Here is a 24683-nt window from a genome sequence, read left to right as displayed (position 1 = left end):
TGTAATAAACAGTAAGTACAGTATAGAAATCATATATCGACAAGCATTAAAATTACAAGTGGGAGTCTGTAGTACAGTGAAAAATTTCATTTCAAAATTTTAGCAAAATTGCTAATCAAACTGATTTAGTCGAGAAACATAGTTTTGTATTGTATTTTTTGCTACACAATTTTCGAAATGTGTAGCAATAAGGTTGTTTTGTATAGCTTTTTGCTATGCCACACTGGCGAAATTATTCCTTGTAGTAGATAAAAGAGACGTTCAAAACAGGTTAAAAAAGAAAATCATAGTACGGTTATTATTGTACAGTATATTAATTAAACAAGCTGAACATTTTATATAGTGATTTAATACGCAAATAATGTTTCTACATTTTTTTTACTGCAGAGTTTACGTGAATTTCTGTCAGCATTGATCATGTTGTATTCCACCACCAGATTTGCTTTTGTATAGAACGCCTTTGTCTTAAAATTCCGTCTCCACCCTGCTTTGACGTGATTTCTTTGTTTAACATACATACCTAGGTCTATTGTTCCATTGTGGCAGTCCAGCAATCACATAGTGGTTTTCTAACGTTAGTGTTTGGTTAATGTTTAGGTTCACTAATAACCGTTATTTTATTACATTTCTATAACGTAAAAAGAAACATTCAGATAACGTTTTTAGGTTAGCATTTACAGGATACATAACGCTATAAAAACGGTACTTGAATTTTAAAACTATAAAAATTTGAAAAAAAAATCAATAAAAACATTATTAGATAATGCCTCATTTCTATCATTTTATTATACATAACCCTAACCCTTTATTTGTTAATACTGTACTAACTTAATTATTTAGATAGATTTAGATACACATAGGCGCTAGGCCGGCAAAAGTTATTAAAATATGTTTCAGAACACCAGGTTTATTTCATTGGTACATTATATTTTATCAGTAAACCGTATATTAAATGCCTGGAATTTTTATCATTTTATTGTATTGATGATCCTCCTTTATCTGCAAAAAAATAAAAACATTATTAGATAGATCTACATTGTTATATAATTATGTAAACATTTTGTATATTCTTAAGTTGTTGGAATTCAATCATGATTAAGTCAATTACAAGGCGGTAGACCGGGAACCAGTCAACTGACAGAAGAGGGCTCTCAATGTCATTTCTATTGACGTACCTGCACACAATATTCATAACCACACACCCCCACTTTAATAATGGAATAACCCTAAAAAAAACTCCGGAGCCAAAACGGCAGTTGATCCCACTTGGAAAACGGCAGTTGATCCAAGTGATTTGTTTCAATAGGTAATATTAGCCTTATTTTTAAGAAGAAATATTTTTTATTTGATGTTGTAATCTATGTTTTCACTAGGCCTAGCCTCTAGGTCTAACCAAAACATAGTCGTCTAGCCTAGGCCTAGTTTGTGGAGCTGGTATGATGAGGTCATACACCACTACAGTGTGTGTTGCATTGAGTGTGATGATGACCGTACAGGCCTAAAGGTCATCAGGGCCCCACTATTGTCATTTTATTTTTCAGTGATTTTCTTATTTAGGTAATAAATTAAACATAATATCTGTAACATTCTAATTGTTTAATTTATTTTTAATGTAGATTTGACGGCGCTAGTTCCGTTTCGCACCTGTCGTTTATTTCGACTCAAAATTGGTTAAGTAACTTTATCGTGAGTACCACACCTTAGAATTAGGCCTCAAAAATATTTTTACAAAGGAGATCACACAAAAAGTAAAAAATAAATCCTTTAAATTGATGAATTTACAGACGTGTTTTTCGCACATCGGTTCGTGAATTTCGCATACTCCATGTTCAATGTTGTTGTTTCTATGGAGCGCCAAAAGAGCAATCATAATAGAGGGCTAAAAACTCAATAAATTGCGTATATTTAATGCATTTATTGGTGAAAATTACGTTCAATTTTATCATATTTTGTCAATGTCAATGCAACAAAAATATTACTGTTGATACTGTACATGGTTTTTGCAGGAACTTTTAGGAATGAAAATCGACAAATTCATCATCATATTACATGTACTGTAGGGGTATACCTGATCTAAATAATATTCCTCTTAGGTCTAGGGTTGGTTGCTATTTGAAAACAGCAAATTATTAGCAGTAAAATGTTACAGCATTTTATTGACAAAATATATTAAAATTAAACGTGTATTTCAATAATAAATGCATTAAAAGAAGACGCATTCCGCTGAGTTTTTAACCATCTATTGTTGTTGCTCTTTTGGCGCTCCATAGAAACGAAAATATTGAACTTCGAGTATGCTAAATTCGCGAACGGTATGCGAGAAACATGTCTGTAAAATCATCAATTTAAGGATTTATTAGTTACTTTTTATGTGATTCTTCTTCATAAAAGTACTTATGAGGCCCAATTTTAAGGTGTGGTATTCACAATAAGTTGCTTAACAATTTGGAGTCAAAAGGAAGTCGAAATAAAAACAGGTGCGAAACGGAACTAGCGCCGATTTGACTACTATTTTAATATTATCTTCTATAAATTTTATTTTATAATATATTGCAGCGGAAAAATGGTGGTGAAAAACGGTTGCTACTGTACTTTCAGGTTCCAGGACGATTCGGCCCGGGACTATTCGGCCCACTTTTAGACAAAAACAATGATTGTTAAAGACACCTTCCCTACGTTTTTTAGATCTAATTTAAGATCACAAACTATATTTAATGTAAAAATAATACTATATGGTCCTATTGCGATAACTTTTTTCGTCTTTAAATGGTTAAAAATGTGAAAAATAAGTTGATTCTAATAATTATAGCGGCCCGCTATAAATCCCAAAATTCATTGCGCGCGGATTGATATTTTTGTTTTTCTTCTCTTTTCACTTTTCGATCAATCGTGAGGCCAAATGGAAGACTTCTAACTTTTCAGCGAAAATTCCGGGTTTACCAAATTTGTAACGGAGTCTCGCAAAAATAGAAAGACAATGAATGCAGCAACTATACAACGTCAGGCTAGGTATATAAATAGCGTACGATGTTCGTACGTTACCGATGTTTACCAGCTAGGCCTAAAAAAACTAAGCCTAGAGGTCATTCGACACGAGCTACTTAGGTAGTGCATTGTTTCTCACTTTTTATCATAATTTACCATAAAACGTACATTTAAGACAAGGAATGACCTGGTTTAATGTTTTTAAAGTAAAATATTATATGTATTATTTTTACAAATTGTAGGGAAGGTGTCTTTAATTATAATGTTATACATTTTTTTTTTCGGTTTTCAAAGGTGTTTGAACTAAACAATTATATATTTAAATGTAAATAATTCTTCTGATACTGTCGTGTTTACAAACGGTATCGTTTTGTGTAAGTTTGGTCAAGTTTTTTGGGGGGAATTTGGTGTTTTGTTTGCTATATATAAATGAATAGGCCTAAAGAAAAATTTAAACAACAATTACAATTCTTGTCAATCAATTTGAGTGGGCCGAATCGTCTAAGGGCCGAATCGTCTCGGGGGCCGAATCGGCCCGTTACCATACTTTCGCACCTTGAGCTTACCCAATTAAAAACAAATTCTGGTGACAGTGAGTAACCTTGAAGTCTAATGCACAGTTTCAGGTACGAAAGTGCAGTAGTGACGATAAACGCCTATGCTTATAAGTTATACATTGTTTTTTTTAAGTAATGTAAAAAGATGTTCAATTATACAGTGATGTAGGCCAATCTTACAAGAACATTTTATAAGAACATTTTACAGTAATTTTTTTTCTTACGATTTTTAAATTGTCTCGAAATCCCCTGAAAACGCTATGTTATTTTTGTTTTTTACGCTCGACTGGTCACGACTGTTTGTCATCTCTGTATTAGGGTATGTTACGGTGGAGTTATATACGCAAGGCGTACGGTAATCCGTGGCGTTAAAAGCCAAGGTGTTCAGACACAACGATCAACATTCCAATGCCTTGCGTTTACAAAGCAGATAGAACTATATGTATACATTCATGACAATGCATGAAAGTTTACATAGTTTACATTGTTTTTTTTATTTTTATTTATATAATGTTTACCTTCAAATATACTGATATGTTCTTACTACTTGTAGAATTGCATTTTAATTCTAAATAATTTAAAACGTAATTGTTACATGGACAATTATCTGATTAATTGATTTAATTTATGAAAATATCATATTAATTACTGACGCTAACTTTACTGTTCTGTAAAATCTGAACCTGAAAATACATTTGACATAGCTATTTCGCTGTCGTATCATAGGGTACGGGTATGTAGTTGCTGTCTGCTAATCGTGGTCTTGTATTTTCATTGGTTAAGGTTAAAATCACTGATGCATCACTGGATTAGCGTTATGAAATCTACCCTCTCCCGCTAGAGTTATTAACGTAACTGGCGCGGAGTAACAGCTTCCTAACGCTAATCCACGGCATGGTTCAGACACAAAAATATGTACGCCGCTTACATAACTCCACCGTAACTCTGTGAGTCTGAACATACCCTTAGATGGCTTCCATATCACGAAAATTGTCTATTAAATTCATATGGAGCATCCTAGATAACCAAACAATATTTTTTCTTTAGCGTGCAGGTAGTATATAAACAACGAGATCCTTCCTTAATAAAATTCTGAGAATAAAATTTGTTTAAATTGTTAATGTATAAAAATACAGGTACTGTATTTTGTATTACTCTATATTTCAGAAGTGTGCTTAAAATGAGTGCAAACATCTCAGAATTCATTGGCAGTTACCTGTCATTGGAGTGTGGAGATCCTCTTGGTACGTACCAAGGAGAGGTGGAGGATGTCAACAAAATAGAACAGACTATTTCTCTTAAAACACCCTTCCACAATGGCGTCAAGACAGCAATACCATTAGTCACAATTAGGTATGTAATATTATACTACTGCATTAATGAAGTTATATTGGAGTTAGTATCCAGAGTGGTGATCTTATTTCTATCAGTAGACTTCCAGTTTAACAGACTTGCCTAGTACTAGCTTACCTTACCTATCCTATTCCAGCCTTGTGGCCCAGATAAGGTTGCAGTGACAATTTTCCAGTTGATTTTATCGGCAGCGATTTGATTTGCTTTGTTCCATGTCCTCCATCCTAGGTATTCTCTCTTTTCTACTGTCCTCCACCATTTTTGGCTGTCCAACTCTTAAGTAACAGTCATTAATTTTATTATATCATTCTATTCTATAACAGCCAAATTGTAAGCAATTGGTTTTTAATACATCTGCAATTTACAGATTATATTGTTACTGTCATTAATCATATTATATTATGTCTTTCTCTGGAAAAGTGTTGATTGTTGTTAAACACAAACTGTATTACAGTATGTTCTATACTTTCAGTGCTAAAGACATTAAGGACTTGAAAATTCTTAAAACTCAGGAACAGGTTTCTAAAGAGAATGGATCAAAAGCTTCGAAGCTTCCACAGAAAAGTAAACCAGCAAAAATCACTGTAGTTAATGGTAAGAATGAGGATGAAGAAAATCTTCCAAGGGGTCAGAGAACACCCAGAAAAAAGCAAACATTTTTTAACTCAAATGGAAAACACGAAGAAAATGGTAATCGAAACAAGTATAATGGTATAGGACAGGTTGAGGGATCACCTTTAAAAAATGGTGATACAAACACTGCATCCGGACGATCAAGTATCGTTGACGTACTCGGAATCTGTCAGCAATCGCATGGCGTAAATGATAAGAGTCCCGATAGATTAAAAAGAAAAAATAGTAAACAAAACAAAAAATATGCTGCAGATGACAATGGATCACAGATGAGAAATGGAAAATCGAGTGATGAAGATGACAATTTAAGAAAACGACATTCATTGTCAGGTAATTTTATAGTAATAATTTTGATTGATTATATTCAGAGCAAGTATACTATAGTTTCAACTGTGGTGTGTAAATGTTCACACTAATTTAAAATTCATAATATTTGTTAATCATTTGAATCTTTCATTCATATTTTACTTATCTTTCAAAAGATAATAATATAATTTGCTTTGTTTACTTATGTTTGTCAACAACAAATATTTTTCAGGAGGATCATTTGAAGCAAGGGTTAAATCTAGCCCAAGAAAAATAGAAGGGCGCAGCAAGAGCCTTCGTGCTAGAAAGGACATTGAGTGTTTCAGTGCTCCAACAAGGAGCATTTTAGGAGAATTTGACTTTGAAAGAAACCTTGCACTGTTTGATAAAGCAGCAATATTTCAGGAGATTGATGCTGAATGCAGCACCACTCCAGAAGCTGTCAACTCACCAAAACAGGAACCAAAGTTTCGCCATGATGAAATGATTGTCGATACCGGAAAACCAAAAGCCAAACGACAGATTTTAGTAAATGGATCAAATGACGTAGTGGAGTATACTACAGGTTAGTGTCTTGGAATTCACCCTTCAAACTATATACCTCTTTAAAATTATATTTAGCTGTATTGTTATTTTTTGTTGATATTTTTCTTACCTAATAAAGATGAAGGATTTGTTGTGCCAAGCATATCTCAAGATCTACATGAAAAATTATTAACTAATGCTGAGAAATGTGGTATATCATGTGAAAGAAGAATAGAGGCTGTGGGTAGAACTGCAGCATCCATGGCTCTACAAGTGCTTGGTGGAGTAAATAGGTTAAGAACTTATATTCTTATAATAATTTAAGTATTATTAGAAAATCTGTCATCACTAATGAAGATGGGTTGGCTAACCCATAGCTTATATTGATACTATACAATGTATGTCAGGCTAATACTGAAGTACTATAGAATCCCTCCTTTGACACACCCCTTTTCAGAGGACACTCCTATAAAGGAGACAATTTAGTGCATCCTGAATGTGTCACCTTAATAAGGCTTCTACTGTAAGCCAACCAACATCTCCTATTTAATGCATAAACATCAATACTCTTATTATACATGTGTAAAGAAACACATTTTATTTTTTAGAATCAACTTTGACAATAGCCATCAACTTCCCAGTATCGTTGTACTTTGTGGACCACATGTACAGGGAGCTGAAGGGGCATGCTGTGCTCGTCATCTTGCCAACCATAACCTACCAGTTACCGTAGTTACCCCTAATATGGTCAAGATGCATGACTTGTTAGATAAAGAGGTTAAATTGTTTCAAGAAACAGAGGGTGTCATAGTTACAAATTGCAAAGGTACAGTGTTACTTTACTTCTTTTTTTATAGACTGGTAATTTTATTTATTTTATTTTTATTTTATTTTATTCAATCAAAACCAACAGCGATAATTACCGCCACTAACAGTAATGAAATCACAGTAGACCTACCGATCAGTAGTGTTGAAATATGTGTTACTAGGTATCTGCTTAAGATTTAGAACTTGGAACTCCCAATATGTTTTTCATCATACATTTTAGATTTACCTGCTGAACCAGTGGATCTTGTGATATGTGCCTTAGACTCACACCACACACACCCCTGTTCTCAGTTATGGTACCAATCCATCATCCAGTGGGCATCGATGTCTAAAGCACCGCTTCTAACTTTAGACCCACCCAGCAACCAAACAATCCCCTCAAAATGGGCGCTTGCTGTAGGATTGCCTTTTGCATACAATGATGTGGTCGGTAAGCTTTACCTTGGCGATATTGGCATCCCATCAAAGGTATTCTGTAGTACAGGGGTGAAATACATCTCACCATTTGGTCATAAATTTGTTATTCCGTTACACAACACCTGATAAAAGTATCGATCAGGAATTACAAATTCTAAACAAAAACAAAACCAATCTTTTATAGTGAAACAGACAGTTATAAATCCAAAAATAGATATTATCTGCACAGAAATGACATCATTCAGATAAACAGAATAACATTATCGACAATGTTTAAGCTCGTAATAATTCATAGAAAAGAACATATCCATGTAGATCAATCAAATGATAAACCTTAAATTATCCTATAATCCTTACTTAATCCACCGATCAGCCACACTAGAGATTAAAACCAGATAAATGTCCTCATGTATACTGAAATTTTTATAATTTTTACAAGATGTGCAGAATATATTTTTTATGTATTTTATTTTCAAAATAAATAATTGATCTATTATCTATGATTTTGTGCAATTTACAGTTACCATAATTTTTAAAATTGTATCAAATACATTTTTTTTAATGAAAAAAAATATATATAGGACATTTTTTCATTTGTATTTAAATTTAATACAAAAATGATTTAAATAATAATTTGATTTCTAATGTTTGAATGTTCCTGTAAAAAAAAAATCATCTTTATGACTTTGTTATGAATATGCAAAGACGGTGTGTAATTATCTTGTCTTCTCATTAATTTATTTCATGTGATGATACATTTATATATTTTGTTATGTTTGTTTTGTTTAATTTTCTGAGTAACTTTGCCATCTAAAGATATGTGTGGAAAAAATTATTTTGTTATTGTTGTAGTGTTGTTACAGAATTATAGAAGTTGTCAACTTACCAAACCGAATCATTATTGCATTTGCTGAAGTTAATTCAATTGTTTTTCTTTAATGCAGTAAGGCAATTACTTCAGCAAATGCAATAATTAGTTAGTACAAAAATAAATCACAAACATTAAGGAATTTTTTTTTTTTTTTTTAAAGAAGCCTTTTATTTTAATATGATCTGCAGTCTGATTAGCTATATTTATGTTGGAATAGTTTGTAAAAAAAAAACTGCACAATGTAAATATGTCAAAAATGGTTAAGACTATTATTTTTGTACGAAAAAAAAAGAAAAGCTCATAATTGCCTAAAATTTTGATTATATTTTAATAATTTATAGTGTAAATTGGGCTTTAGTGTGGATAACAAGATTGAACATTTTCTTTTAATGTGTATATACATTCTTATACGTCTTAAAACTTTATATTAGTTTGTGTAAAGAAATCATTTATACTTGATAACAGTCACTGTCCATTCGACATTAATTAATTATTTTATTTCAGGCATTATTTATTTAGGCAGTTTAAACTTGTAATTCTATTTTCTAGGCCTAGAATGAACAATTGAATAGTATAGTTCTGTTGTATGCAAGTTTTTTTATTTGCTAGGGTCAACTTCAAAGCCACAAACTTCAAATGACTGTAGGAAAATAAAACAGGGAAACAAGTGTTTGGTGTAGATTGACATCTATTATTAGACAGTGTGTACAGTACTTAATTTTGTGTTTACAAATATATTGTATACACATTGATAATCCTTGCATGAAATATGTCGAGGGAGGGTGCTGTATTAAAATGTACATACCCATGCTTTTCTGTAAATATTGTATATAAATTGTAAATTTAAACATTTGATTCAAGAGATAAAAATTGCTTTCACAAAGATAAACAATATACATAAAGAACTAAATTTAATTATTATGTTTGAATTCTCCATTCTGAGGTGCTAAGTATGTAGATTTTGTACAATAATTGTGGTTTTGATATTCATCTCTGAAAGAAATACATTTGGTAATTTGCAATGTTACAAAACAACAATAGAAGCTACTGTACAAGAATACTATTTGTGATATTAGTACTACAATGTAGCAACTAGTTTTATTAATGAGTTAAGTTGATTAATTTAGTATTATAATAGGCAAAAATCTGATTAATCAATTATGTTTGTGTGTATTATTCTTCCAGTTGGTCATAAGACGCCAAGGTGAATAAGAATATTATCTTTTTTATTCATGACCATAATTTCTAGCTGAATAAGATAAGCTCCAGGTCTAAAATGTTTATTGTTTTTATAAAACACAAACAACATTGATAACCCCAGTGTTTAGAGAAATAAGCCCTTAAAAACAGTTAGTGGTACTTTACTTTCTAAAAGTTATACGATATAATTGTTGTCACCTTTATGTCTTTTACCATATAAATACCCATGTACTGTAATATAATTACCAATGAACATTTGGTACACCCCTATTAAGGGGACACTTTCTCATGAAAAAACCATGTTATGCAAAACATATTTTAACATTACAGTACAGTCAGCCCCTAATTCCGGGTACACCCATGATAAAGGGATTTTATTAGGTCTTGAAGACTGTATTTAATTTGTTTCTTTATGAACAGAAGTATATTATACATGTTGAATGTGCATAATGTTGTATTATGTCATTTCATTCTTTACTTTAAAATAATTTTGTGCAACACAACATCTGGTTTAGTCACCTGGCAAATGTCATTTGGTATTTTTGTAGTTTATTTAATTCCCAAATACAGTACTTGTTTAAGACTTAATTTGTGTGTGAACAAGGTTGCCACCTTTGAGAAAGCATGGAACTATATTTTTGTTTCATGGAGAAAGGCAGTGATTAAACTCACTTATGCAATTTGTCTAAAATGAGAAAAGAAAAAAAAAACATCAAAAGAAAAAAATCTGTTCAATTGAACAGAACATATTCAGAAAAATTTCTGAATTAAAGTCAGATTTTCACTTTTTTGTTTAAAGATTCTTTATTTGTATTTTTTATATTTCTGAAATAAGGTAGATGAGAACTTTAAATGAATGTTAGAATAACTCTTTTGTTACTCTACACTACACAACTCATTTTAATTAAACATAATAGATAAATAAGTTTATTCTTATCTCCTGTTAACAATCATTTCATGTGGATGTAGTTTGATTCTAAAATGAATAATAAGTTTACTGAAATAACTATTCTCCACTTTTGATATTTAGAACCTTTTGGTATGATGAATAGCACAATACATTGAGTAAATTCATATCATGTGGTTTTGTATAAGAATAAGAGGGTACTTAAAGGTGAATGTAAAAGAATAGATAAGCACCTTCAATAATCATAATTTTTGGGGTGGAAAATATTTATTAATTTTTTTGTTGTTAGGTTTATTTGAATATAAGGGATGATAGATAGGCGAAAATTGTCCTTTTTGGCAAGGAAGGGTTAGATTCTGGTGCTGCTGTACAGGGTACATAAGCACCCTTGCATGGGGACATGGGGAAGTGTTGAGTGGGAAGAGGGCAATGTGAGTAGGAAGGGAAGGGCTTGGTGTAAATGGGAAAAGGGGCAGTGTGAATGGTAAATTTATTTGGGGTAGGGAGGGAATGTTTGAATAGTACATAAATGTGCCATTCACACAATTCACACAATTTATAAATACTCATTTTGTATGTAAAACTTAGGATCTTAAACAGATTGGAAACATTTGTATTTGATAATGTATTGCATTCATAATATATGCATAGATAAAATCAAGTCTGCAAATTTGTGGACAAAATTTGATTCCAACGGAAATGAAAAACAATTCTAAATGATCTATTGAGTATTACAGCATTTAAAATATTATTATGTGGTGGTAATTGACAACTTTACCTCTTTATTTGGGTGGTATTCATGCAGTTTACAACTGTACCTCTTTATTTGGGTGGTATTCATGCAGTTTACAACTGTACCTCTTTATTTGGGTGGTATTCATGCAGTTTACAACTGTACCTCTTTATTTGGGTGGTATTCATGCAGTTGAAGTTGAATATAGATAAGGGTAGTAGGTTTATAGATGGTATTCATGCAGTTGAAGTTGTTTTGTCATGATGGTAATTTAAAATAGAATATAGATAAGGTTAGTAGGTTTATAGATTTAGAGTAATTCATTAAAAGAAGTAGGTAAATTAGGTCCCTTCAGATACTAAACTGTCTTCTGGAGAAATGCCAACAAACCTCATACTGTTATTATGTTGAATGGTCTCTTGGTCATCAGTTTATAAAATAACAAGAAATTGAATATTTTTTTAGTAAGGTTATATATTTAGGGATTGAATTAAAAAATGTTCTTACTGAAATAATTCAAAAACTTTATCTTAAGTCAAAGTTTTTTTTTTCAATCATGTTTTTTTTTTCACATAATCATTGCTTATCAACAACATTGATAAGCTAGTCTCTTTCTTTAGGGTAAACTATTAGTGTAGTAGTAGACGGCAGGATTTAAAACTGCATAGTAATTTAGATTGAAAATAATGTTATAAAATACATGATGACATGATGCTGTACACAAACTACTTATCTTTTTGTATTGTAGTAGATGAAATAAATAAATAAAAAGGTTATATACATGTTTAGTTTTAGCAGATGTTGATAAATTTGAAATGATCTATCCTCATTTCTTTAGTTAAGTTGCAGAATAAATGTTTAATAGGGTACAATGTGTGCCCATCCTGTTTAGGGAGAGAGCTCATTTTATGAGGCATTTTTCAGATCTAAAGCGTGGTTCCCACTAGCGACGCAACACAAGGACGTAACGCAACGCAAGTGAATTGACCAATCACAAGCGATGCCTTATTCGCTTGTGATTGCTAACTGTCTATAACTTTGCTTGTCATTGGTTAAAACGCTTGCGTTGCATTTACGTCCTTGCGTTACGTTCTAGTGGGAACCAAGCTTTACAATTAACAGTACCTATTGTACTAGACCTGTATATCATTCATATTCTTCCGTTCACAAACAATTGTGTTGTTTAACATCAAAATATGGAGGAAATAACTACTTAAATATTTCCTTATTTATTTCCACCATGATGAAAATTAATCCATGCTACGTTTTAACATGGTTTAAGCATTACAAAACTTTAATGAAACAACTGTATTACCTACAACATAAAGGTATAAAATGAATTAATTAATTTTACCAATGGTAGAATCTCTAGTATTCTACAATTGTAAAAAGTATAAATAAAATGCAATTTATAATTGTGAATGTATTGAAAAGATAGACATTTCTCAACTGAACTCTTTGTTATAACTATTAAACAATACAGTATTTTATATTAAATTGTTTTGTTTTAGATTTTCATGGTTAATATATGTTTATATTGTACAATGATTTATTTCTAATTTAGTGTATGTTTATATAATTGATGAACATTTCTTGAGATTCAGGGCATTAATTTATGGGAATTATTTTGTTATGTAAAACAACTGTATTGAATTCTGCCATACAAAGCACATAGTAATATCACCCTGTGAAAACATTTATAAAAAATTAATTTCGTTATATTATTCAGAGTACAAGAAGTTTGTACTTTTAAAATATATTGTCCATACTTTGTAAGTGTGATTTATGGTCATGTGGTCAAGCAAGCATGTTCTTGAGTGTGAATTGTCTATAAACACGATTTGGTTATATATTTTATTTATACTGTACTATACCGACCATTAACTCTAGATTAATTCCATACCCAAATATTAGCCAGAGTACAGTGCATTACAAAACATAAGAATAAGATGTATTCTAATTAGTTATTCATTTGTAATTTGGTGTTTTAATGATTAATAAGACTTTTGATACTGCATTTCAATGATTGTGTTACAATACTTTACTTTTAAGATTTATGTTTACAATGTAGGTATAGTAATTATGAGGGATTCATTTGGGTTATGGAAACTGCTGCTGTAGTTTTCAAAATTCAGGATCTCTGTATTAGTATTTCATACTATAGTGAAGTGCTGAATACAGAACTTCCCTCTCTTTATTTTGAGTTTAATCGGTGCATGAATTATTTTTGCATTGTTTTTGTGTATATGAATGATTAGCAATGTAATTATGGAGGTATTAAACAACACGCCTATTTAAGCCTAGCTTAATTCTAAGCTAGGATGCAACACAAGTATGTAAGCAATTTGACCAATCATGACATGATAGGTCATCTGAAATTTCGCTTGTGATAGGTCAACTGATTTGTATTGCGCCTATGTGGAAACAAAGCTTGGGCACAAGAAATGGACAGTATTAAAATTATTCAGGTTTACTGTAGAAAACATAAGTAGTTTAATGTATAAATACATAGTCTGGTTTACCAATTTAGTGACACTGTGAAGGCCAGTTAATACCACTATTTGTTGCTTTAACACTGAAATTGAACACACAATCATGTTAAAATCATTTGTGAGCTTTCGATTTGAGACGCATTTTTGATGTGTCTTTTGACCTAAAAGAAATAGTGTTAAAATGAAAAAAATATGGCCTAGCTTGTTCCTAGGTAATCAGTTGTGGAAAATCTGGCTTCCTATTGTGATCAATGGTTAATATACAACTTGTTTCAAAGTTGTAATGTGTAAAAGCATTTTTCTTGTACTTGCAGCATACCTCTATGTTGTATGTAACAGTTTAAAATTTAAAATTCTTCTTTCAGGCATTTCTGTTCAAGTTGTATAATGTCAATAAAAGCAATGATCTACAGTACTTTTTCAATGTATGTGTGTTTTTTGTTATTATGGTAATGATTTTTGTACCATTTACAGCCAGCACACTCAAAGAGACTTTAACAAATGATTATACTTTACTTTTTTAATTATTATACTTTAACTGCTATTTGACTACAATATATTTTGTTACTATTTTCGTACATTGTACTTTAGACTATCCTATTATACAATGTTACCTGGGTAAATGAACAGTATGCTGAAACAGTTTATTTCTATGGAAAAAACCCATTAATTTAACTTGTAATATGTGTACTAAATAAATAAAATATAATATATTACGTGTAATTTATTCTAAAAATACAATTTCACTGTACAATACAAAATATATGAAACTAAAGTATATTGATTAGTACTTCAGTTCATCATATGAGAAAAATAACATTAATTGATTGCACATACATAATTATATTGCACAGAGCGTCAAAGGTTTCTAATAAAAGCACATTAAATGCGTAACACATTTACTAAATGATTCATTCACTAAAATTCATACATACACATACACAATGTTTACTATAAACTGATAAAATAGTGCCCAAAATAGTTACAAATTTTTTATAGCATATAGTAGTAGTGTTAAAAAAAAAAAATACTTTTTGAATTATTTTTTTCTGGTGGAACTAGCCTTAAAGCCCACTTATATTATTTCACATTATCACAATGATGAAAATGAATTGAAAAAACATGTATCTCACTATACTGGAGAGTTAAGTTGTCTTAACCTCTCTTTGAAACATTCGCTTTAGATTACCGTAAATATAACATTACAAATTGAATTATAGCAACCAAGCCAAACGTATTACAGTTGATATTCTAATAAACATTATGTTGCATACATATCAGTAACCTGATGAAAACCCTTCAACGTACTTCAAACTAACTCCACATCTAGTTCATACTGCTCTTTGAGAATGGCAATATATTTCTTTTCATGATCATTAAGTGGTTCACCGGACAACATTTCAAAGCGGTTACAGAATAGATGTTGAAAAGTAACAGAGGTCAGGCCGAGGTTACACTTCAATATCTCTGACCAATCCCATGGGTATTCTCCCAATAACTCCTGATTAAACGGCGAGCTACCAAGCTTATTGACTTGCTCTATAGGGTTAAAGGTCGGAGGGGTCATAGGCTCAGAGATAATGAAACCTTGAAAGCCCTTTCTTTGATGAGGAATAAGAGGTGGTATTTCCAATTGATCTTCAATCCATTCCTATAAAAAAATATATATCTATTAACAACTTTTGGAGAACAACTGCGAAGAGGTCACCCAGTATAAATTGAATTGAATTGGTACATCAGTACATTTTTTGGATTAATCCCCAAAAATTGCAATTTGAGGTTATTTTAAAAGCTTTCTATACAAATCTTACTTACACAATTTCTTGTTATTAACTTGTTGATAAAAATCAAATCTCTTGCACCTGAAAAAAAATGTATCTTTTTGTAATTAAAACATTATCTTTAAAGATGTTGTTTAGGTTAGCTCCCTTTGTGAAATTGTTAATACTTGAAAGAAAATATTACTTTTACCTTGTTCATTGGTTGCCATATCAACTGCCATTCCCATGTAATACTTCTCCTGGAAAACCAATGGTGCATCCTCTACTTGATGAGGATTGGAGTTTGCTAGCTGGCTAGTATTGTACAATAAAAACATTAGTAAATTAGGAGGAGTTGGGGGAAAAGTGGTGAATAAAATTGTGAAGGGTGTACTTTCACAACAAATTAAAAACTTACTCTTGTGTACAGTGTTTTGTTGTCATGGCTATTAGGTCCTTTAACCAATCAGAACTCAAAGGATGGGATGGGTAATCAGTTTCATCAGCTGGAAAAATAAAATAACTTTTGTATGTATTTGCTTTTGTGGCAGTTTGGTGGAATAATGTGCAGTGAACTCTCTTACAATATATGTATGTGCATTTCTACATTTCTCCAAAACGCATAGTTACCAACTGCATCATACGGGAAAGTCCCACATTTCAAAGTGATTTTTAATGAAACACGCATTTTGAACAAACACATGCATGACCACATATTTGTCTCGCATTTAGCAGAAGTTTATGAATGATAATTTTTTATCACTATTATTAAAAAGTATAAAACAGTTATGCAAGTATTCATTAATAAACACCACACATATCAACAAAAATATATAATATAAGGGAACATCTTTTCCTGGTCACCGTGTGATGATGGACTAACACGACTCAGTGACATGATGTTGTGTACGTTTATAAAAGGGGAAATCCCGGGCTGCGATTAATTTTTACCCTCCAAAAAAAGAATCAACACTAAGAATATCACAAAAAAGGTGTAGTCTGTCACACATTACAAATCTCTGAGGTTGGTAACTATGAAAACATCAGACATCAAAAGTATTTTTTTATTTTAGAGCATTCTGTTTCACTGCTGCCAATAGTTTACTCACCTTCCATAGAAAGTGCTTCCATCGTCATTTCTGAAGCACGCTTTAAGGTAATCAAGGCTGATTTATTGCTGCTATCAAAAGACTCTGTTCTCAATGTATTCCAAACACACCAACAAAGCACCTGAAAAAATGTGAATGTCAGTAATACTATTATTATTAATAATATACTTTATGTGTAAAAGCAATTAGTATAATATTTCAGTGATTTCACATTAGGAATAATTTGTGCTACAGAAAAAGTATGTAGTACAGTATGCTCAGCAAACCTGCAGAGTTAACAGCAGTAATGACCAAATTTAGATAAAACCTGCTGATCCAGAACTTTTTTTAATGAGGGAGCGTCAATATATAACATTACAGTTCTCCAATCGATCTGAGGCTCATTTAATAAATTATTATATATAAGTTGGTATAGCTATTTAATTAATCATCTGGTTAGGATGCAATAAAAAGACGGTCTAACCTCAAGTGCCACAGCATTTTTAGAGCTGTTCTCTTGATCAACTTGTTCTTGTAGGCTCTGGAAAACCAGACACAATGGAGCAGAAAAACATAGGATCACTTGCGAGAGTCTGGACAACAGATTTTCTGCTGCTGAATTAAGTATTTGTTCTTCATCTAAGAAAAAAAATGTATACTTTAAGTTAGTGAATTTGTTTAAAAACTTGTATTAGTACAGTATTCACCTGGTTTCTATTTTCCATTGAAATTGTGTGTGTTAATTACCTTTGTATTTTTCTCTTCGTTCCTTAGCAAGTGGGCAACCACAAGGTAGGTGAGTAAGGTTGGACATGGTGTTTATCTTTGTTTTACATTCTCCATCTAATTTAACTATATCCTTTACACAGTTCATTATCAATCTGTAGTACAGGAGATAAAACATTTTTTAACTAAAGGCAATGTAAAAAATAAAAGCTGTCCAGTTCTGCAGACCAGAACATGATTTTATTTTCATTTACCTTTGAATCTGTTGTGCAAACAGTTCTTTAATACAGGAGAGCCAAGGTGGGACATCTTCTCTCTTGCCAGGTAAGTTGCCACAACCACCTCCTCTGAAATGCATAATCATTAAGAATATCAAAGCTACACAAAGTTAAAGAGTTTTTGAGATGTCAGAGCTGTGGAAGTCAAAGTTTAACTTTTACATGACCAATTATTTTCAGAATCATCATCATGGGTGTTTTAAAATCTAGAAAGTGAGAATGTATTGGTGTTAGTAATAATGAAGAACATACTGTTTAATGATAGGAACCAATACGCTGGCAAGGCATTGAGGCTGTTCAGTACAGGAGGCAAAGAGTCTTGCTATAGGCATCAATATTGATTTCTGTGGCTGCATCATGGAGCATAAACACTTCAAACCTGAACATCCGAGGCCTACACATGAAGACTGTTCATTGAGATCATCTAGAAGAAGCAAAACAAAACATGATTTGTAGTATGCAGTACCATTTATTAATGATTAAGAAATGAAATGCTTAGTCTAATTTTGATCAAGTTACAGATATTCACTTATACAGAAAAAAAACTAGAAAAACATAATTTCACTTATACAAAGACAAAAATAAATGACCCAAAAACGGAAAATTGGCCTCTGGTTGATTTGTAGTAAAAGTTAATAACTATGATGTCATTACATATTATTAAAATGGCATTAAGAAATATAATCTTATATCCAAAACAACAAACAATTTTCTATATAAACAAACATATACTATACCAAGATTCTGGCACAGGATTTTTGCAAGAAGAGATTTTCTCATTGTCAATGCCTATCAATGAAATAGTAATTAATAATTAAAATTAAATTAATGTAGCTTATTGTTATGGACGTTTATAAAAATTATAAAGTACAGTAGAGAGCCTATTAAGAGGACACCTTTGGGCGGGACTAAACAAGGTGTTCCCTTAATGTGGATGTCTCTTGAAAATGGGTGTACCAAATGAGGAGTTTTATTGTATAAAAATGAATTTATGCATGAGCTACTTGTGATATATACAGTAGGATGACATATATTATAAATATTGTGACATTACACAAAATGTAGTACTTACTTGTAAGGTCAGTGATAAGCTGACGCCTGGTTGGTTACTAAGAATAGAAACAATTAAATGAACAGCAGTTTTATCAGGTAAACTAGAGAAACTGAAAAACAAAATTGACATTGAATAAAATGGCATCAGTTTTGTTTGTACTATACACTCTGAATATGCTATTTTAAAAAATTTCAAATTCCAATTAAACTATGATTTTCACTTGTTGTCAAAAACCAATGAGAATTCCCACTTTTAGTATAGGCTGGTATGTCGTTTATATGAATGTCGTGTATATTTTTTGTTAAAAGCAAACTTTGACTTTATTTCATATCTTGATAATATAAGGAATGAAAAAAAATATGTTGCCATTTTTTCAAAAGACATTTAAAGGACCAAATTCAAGATGGCCGCCAACATTCAAATAACCCTATTAAAAATCAGAATATCATCAATAATACAAATTATTAATGTGGAACAAGTCCGTTTTGATGGTATTACTGTACCCATTATACAATCCTAACTATGTAAAGCGATAATCTGTCGGCCATCTTGGATTTCAAAATGGCCGCCACTAAAAATTAAATTCTTTAAATAATTTTTTTTAAATATGTGTGCATAAATTGTTGTTTGTACACAATGTTCTAAAATTGTCACTTCTCACAGGATTGTAAATTGTAAATATAAGGCTAAAGTTGTCAATGTCCTCTATAACAGATATATAATACCCCACTATGACTATAAAATTAAATAATCGTTCAAAGTTGGAGTTGCAAAAGTATGGAACAAATTAACAATTTATATCAAATATTCAACAACAATTACGTCTAACTAGAGGGTTAGACATCTAGTTCGCTCGCTCCCCTCTAGGAAGTGTAAACTAAGGTTCTCGGAAGGATAATGACTCGGGTAAAAAGGTTTTAGAAGGACCTTCTCCTTGTACGTTTTCTGTCGGTTACCATTATTGAAAATGCTTGACATTCGAAAAACTAAACCTACTCTGTTTCACAGTGTCTTAGATGATTAATAACATTTTAAAGTATAGTGTTTATTGTTTTATAGGGATGTGGGGAGGCAGAGTTCATTTGAGGGAGTTGCTTATTCGAGGGATTTTTTAGTCTTAATAATATCGTAACATTTATAATCAAATAAAATCCTCTAATAGATATGAAAAGTGGTAAAAAATTATAACAAATGCTTGGTAAATTATAGTTAACAGTGTAATGAATTCTATTATAAATAGTATATACAATATTGTGTGTATAATTAATGTGGATGGGCGTTTATTAGATAGTTGGGTAGGTGGGGGGAGGGGGTGTAGGCGATTATTATTCAAAGTGTTTTATTGGGGAGGCGTTTATTCAAATAAATACCATCATAATACATTATTTAATTTAAACATCTTTTGAAACTAACTTCCGCGACAGTGTAGGCCGTTTCGGCCCAAGAAGGAAGATGTTTTAGACGGCTTGCAATATGGGCCCTAATGGGACACAGATAGCCTACAGTTATTCCTGCCAGCTTACTCAATAAAACTCGGCTATCGGGATTTTAATTTTTAACTACTGTACCTTCACACGCGTGGTTCAATCCGAAAATAAACAAAAAACTAAAATAGCTAATAGCCACTAACGACCAACTTTACTGAAACCAGGTAGTTGCAAGGTGAACCTGTGAACTCATCGTGAACCCGGAAATTACTTTGACCGCGTACAATTGAAATTGAGTTGAAAATCTACCGATGAATCAGAAATTTTGTTTTAAAACTCTTTATAATATATTCCTAAGATAGAAATATGGAACAATATCGTAATAGTGAAAACTGTTTTACATTTCGCGGTACACCTGAGATAGTTCAGGTAGGTATCCAAGGCAGAAATTTGTTCCAAAGTTTTTCCATTGTGCTCGCCTATGTCAGAATTAACCATAATTTATATAGATTCTAAATTACAGATCTCATTTCTTTTCATGAAACTGAAACTTGACAGGAGACAGGACCACAATACAAAACAAGTGCATTTATACCTTATTGTGAAATCCTGTATAAATATGTTAAATAATAAATGCGTTATTGCTATGTAATTCAATGTCTGAACCTTCAGAGCCATAGTCACCAGTATGGTTGGTAAGTTTTCAACCTATCAACTTTTGGCAGAAGCTTGAAGGAAATACAGATAAAGCTCTGCCTATAAATAACCTTGTAAATGAATGAACTCCTACTTCTCATCTTCTACAATCTCAACCAATTTCATTAGATATGTACCCCCTACAGACAGACCAGCATTATACACTGGTTTGATGAGTGCACATGGTTGTGGTATAAAAACCCATGTACTAGGGAAAGACAAGAATGCCTGGTGATGACTCTTACCCGAGATGAGTGGAGGTGGACAGAGATGACATCAAAAAGCAATTATTATGTCAACCCGGTGAACTATATGGCTTTTGGTTGGACATGTAGCATTGTGAAAATAGTGTTGAGGCAAGTGCTTTTGTTGAAACTGAACTTGTATTACCTATACAACTAGTGACACAAATCGGGACAAAAATATCTTAAATGGAAAACATCTGTAAAGGACAAAAGAACACTAATTCTGCTTTCTCTCTACAACTTGCTTCTACAAATGCAGACGGAGAAAGAGATTCTAAGTTAAGTATCATTTTGTTTGAAAGAGGCTGATCATAAAGATATTAACTTGAATACAGAGAGTCGACGAAATCTAAATGATGTGGTTAAACTATATCCCTATATACAGTATGGTATGTATATGAGAGGACATGTATGTGTGAGACTTGCTGGATTTACATCAATTGATCAGGGTCATTGAGCGTGGTATCATTGGAATAACACAAATTAATGATTTCATCAGAGCTGGCAAATCTAGTTAACATTTAAAGAGAGATGATATCCCGATTAATGAAGAATGCTGCAATTCGCACAAAGGTGTTTGTTGGCCATGGCATGATGAAATTGGACAGAAAATGTTTGAGGCATTGGTAAAAGTCTTGTAGAAGGCAAACTGTCTATATGGGATCCTAATTTGTTTCTGAACAAGGTCTGTGGAAGTTTGATGGATACAGCAGTAGAGAACGAAGGAAGGTCAACTTACTGTATCGCATCCAAGATTAGAAATATTTCATTGAAGGACTTTGGCAGAGTTAGTTGTCATTTAACTGAAGAAGTTTATGAGATGTTTTAATATGAAGAAGTGTACTGTCAGTACTGTAGACCTCCTGATGGTCAACATTTTGTGTTAATCACCATGTTGTTGTCATAAGCATATCATTTTGTATATTTCAATCTAATTTTATTTAACTTATACAAGTTTTAATAAGAAATTAAACCCATTTTAAAAAAATTGCGGCCATTTTAAAATTCAAAATGGCCGCCATTTTGTGTTAATCACCAATGTTGTTGTCATAGGCCTATCATTTTATGTGATTTCAATCAACGTCATAACTTGCACATGTTTTAATAAGAAATTTAATCCATTTTTTAAAAATGGCGGCCATTTTGAAATTCAAAATGTCAGAATACTAATGAATATAGGTTTATAATAATTCTTATATAGCAGAGAACCCATATGAACTTAAAATATTATTCATAATGGGTGTTACTTTGTCCAATATGGTACATTTATTGGATATTTTACATATTGGCGGCCATCTTGGATTTGACACCCTTAAGCTTTTTAAAAAAAATGGCAACATATTTTTTTCATTACTTTACATCCTAAAGACACTAAATCAGCTGGAATTTTGCTTTTAACAAAAAAATGACACGAAATTACATACTGGCCTACACTATTTACAGAATGAAACAGAAAAATGTTGTTTGTTATGCCATCTTCCTTGTCACTACATTTTAGACTGCTGGTATTATCTGTATCTGACTACACACTATTGAACTTTTACAAATTTGAGAATTTACATAAACTTACTTTATAACATCTAATGGGAATAAATCAGGAGCCAATGCCTGCAACCAAGATGGAATAATAGACATTTGTTGAGAAACCTCATGTTTTAGGCCGTCCTGGAATGCCTCACAGAGGGTATCAAGTGGCGATGTGACCACAGCTAGAGCCCTGATAAGACACTGACAAGAGCTGTGAAAATCAGCCTGGCCTAGAAGATCACAAACTGAGTCACAGAATGAGAACATGTGGTTGTAGATAATGAAAAGTAAAGCTGTGATGTCATGTCTGCAGAAAAAAAAGTTCAATATAATTGAATATAAAGTACATTTTTGGCAACCTATCTAGTGGAGTAGTGGCTAAAAACTTATTGTTATTGTATCTCATGAGAACAATGTTTTTGCAAATGTCCCAGGTCTCCTCCTGTGAATCTCCACCAAGTTCTTATGTTCTGTCAAAATACATTGTTTCTCCAATTGTTTCCTAAATATTGTTTTTTGTAGGTCCATTATTATTTTCGCATTACCTGCCTTTAGATTAAGCTCTGTCTACACTATCAAATTAGTTTGACAAAAAAGGGTGATGTGCACAAATATGGTAGTGATATTCCCAAATATGGTAGTGATCATTTTTTTGTCACATAAAGTTTGATAGTGTAGACAGAGCTTTAACAAACACAAAATGCACATATTCTAAGACTGGAAAGTGATATACCTATTTTCTAAAAATATAAGGATATACCTGCCAATTATGGGTTTGATTTTCTAATATAGCGCCCTCTATCGATTTAGGAGTATGTATTGCTCACCTCATTTGTCGCATTCGCTTATAAGATGGCTTACAAAGTGAATAACGATATGCTATTTTAGACAATGAACATTCTACAACACGCATCAACATCTTTTGCATCAAGTTGCTTGGTAACCAAATGGACCAGTCATGCTTGATCGACTCTATATGCAAGTGGTACATTTGAACAGAAAAAGAGCACCGCTCCTCCTAAAACATTAGATAGAAAGTTATGAATATATAGAATTTAAATCAATATAAACAAATACAACAGTGATTCATAGAAAGTTTAACATCTAATTCATTGTAGTGAAAGTATATAACATTAATTGTATATCCAGTACATTAGGCATTTCACTCCCTTAGCAGAATCAGTCCATTTCACCCGGGTTTTTGAAAAAATCCGGGTAATAAATCTTGGTCTGTTTTAAACAATTTACCAGTTCTGATTGTTTATCTTGACACACATGAGAGGCCAGCTGGAGTGTGACAGACACTTCACTACAGAAATTGCTGAAAACCATGTAGGAATTTTCATGAGCTGTCCAGGTGACCTTGTTGTAAATGACCTAATAGTACCCTTGGGTTGTATTTGATGGGCAGTTAATATAATCAAATTACAATTGTTTTATGGGCAGTCACTCTTGACAGGCCTGTGGACCATTTCTGCTAAGGGAGAGTTTTGCCTCATGAGTATATAAATGAAAGTCTGCTAAGAGTGATTAAGTTAGCTTTTGACAATCCTTTTGTATACTTTGTTTAGTTTTGTATATATTCAATTAATAGTACTGTATATAGTGATATTGTCGTACCACCACTGAGTGGTTGGTGGACACAATGGATAAAAACATGATGGTGCATTTACAATGATTACCAAATAGTATAATTTATTTATTATTATTATTTGCTTCTCTTTTAAACTGAAATACACTTTCAATACATATGTACTGATTTCAGTGGTTCAGTAAACATATTTTATAACAAAAAGAAAAGAGATACAAAACTATTTACAATTGTGAAGGCAAAAACGTAAATACATATATGTTTTCTATAGTGAAGATTTAAAACTTGCCAAAGACATATTATGGAGTTCTGATTTTATGTTATTTGGTATAGAATTCCATAGTTTTGTTGATCTATAAGCAAAAGTTCTGTATAATTTTATATCATTTCATACACATCCAACAGCAAGTAATTAATTACAGGATAGATGAATATACAGTCATTCAAGGCTTAGGGGGTGGTGGACCCTGAACATTGGCATTAG

At 31.9% G+C, this 24683-nt stretch overlaps 2 protein-coding genes across 3 annotated transcripts in view; one reads left to right on the top strand and one right to left on the bottom strand.

Annotated features, from left to right (window-relative positions):
• Window positions 1-1293: 1293 nt before the first annotated feature.
• On the top strand, window positions 1294-8125 carry LOC140062273 (enhancer of mRNA-decapping protein 3-like). Of its 2 annotated transcripts, XM_072108412.1 has the most exons (7): window positions 1294-1306; window positions 4710-4895; window positions 5368-5858; window positions 6067-6399; window positions 6499-6652; window positions 6968-7185; window positions 7408-8125. In XM_072108412.1, the coding sequence occupies exons 2-7, from the start codon at window positions 4723-4725 to the stop codon at window positions 7728-7730; spliced, it is 1692 nt and encodes a 563-aa protein (XP_071964513.1). In that variant the 5' UTR covers window positions 1294-1306; window positions 4710-4722; the 3' UTR covers window positions 7731-8125. The 2 variants fall into 2 exon arrangements, with proteins under 2 accessions (XP_071964513.1, XP_071964512.1); XM_072108411.1 differs by lacking the exon at window positions 1294-1306 and having other exon boundaries at window positions 4182-4895.
• Window positions 8126-14107: 5982 nt separating this feature from the next.
• The window catches only part of LOC140063130 (uncharacterized protein KIAA0825-like), a 41481-nt gene continuing 30905 nt past the window's right edge, over window positions 14108-24683 (bottom strand). The window contains exons 12-24 of the mRNA XM_072109578.1: window positions 23436-23626; window positions 22652-22915; window positions 18732-18822; window positions 18397-18448; window positions 17912-18083; window positions 17636-17728; window positions 17403-17536; window positions 17140-17294; window positions 16677-16797; window positions 15986-16073; window positions 15779-15882; window positions 15623-15669; window positions 14108-15458 (exon numbers count right to left, since the gene is read on the bottom strand). Of these exons, the coding sequence (XP_071965679.1) occupies window positions 15117-15458; window positions 15623-15669; window positions 15779-15882; window positions 15986-16073; window positions 16677-16797; window positions 17140-17294; window positions 17403-17536; window positions 17636-17728; window positions 17912-18083; window positions 18397-18448; window positions 18732-18822; window positions 22652-22915; window positions 23436-23626 (1854 nt within the window). The 3' untranslated portion in view covers window positions 14108-15116. The remainder of the gene's footprint in view (window positions 15459-15622; window positions 15670-15778; window positions 15883-15985; window positions 16074-16676; window positions 16798-17139; window positions 17295-17402; window positions 17537-17635; window positions 17729-17911; window positions 18084-18396; window positions 18449-18731; window positions 18823-22651; window positions 22916-23435; window positions 23627-24683) is intronic.

This window comes from Antedon mediterranea, chromosome 11 (genome assembly GCF_964355755.1).
Source record: "Antedon mediterranea chromosome 11, ecAntMedi1.1, whole genome shotgun sequence".
Lineage (NCBI taxonomy): Eukaryota > Metazoa > Echinodermata > Crinoidea > Comatulida > Antedonidae > Antedon > Antedon mediterranea.
The sequence above is the reverse complement of the archived record's forward strand: the minus strand, read 5'-3'. Positions and strand labels throughout refer to the sequence as shown.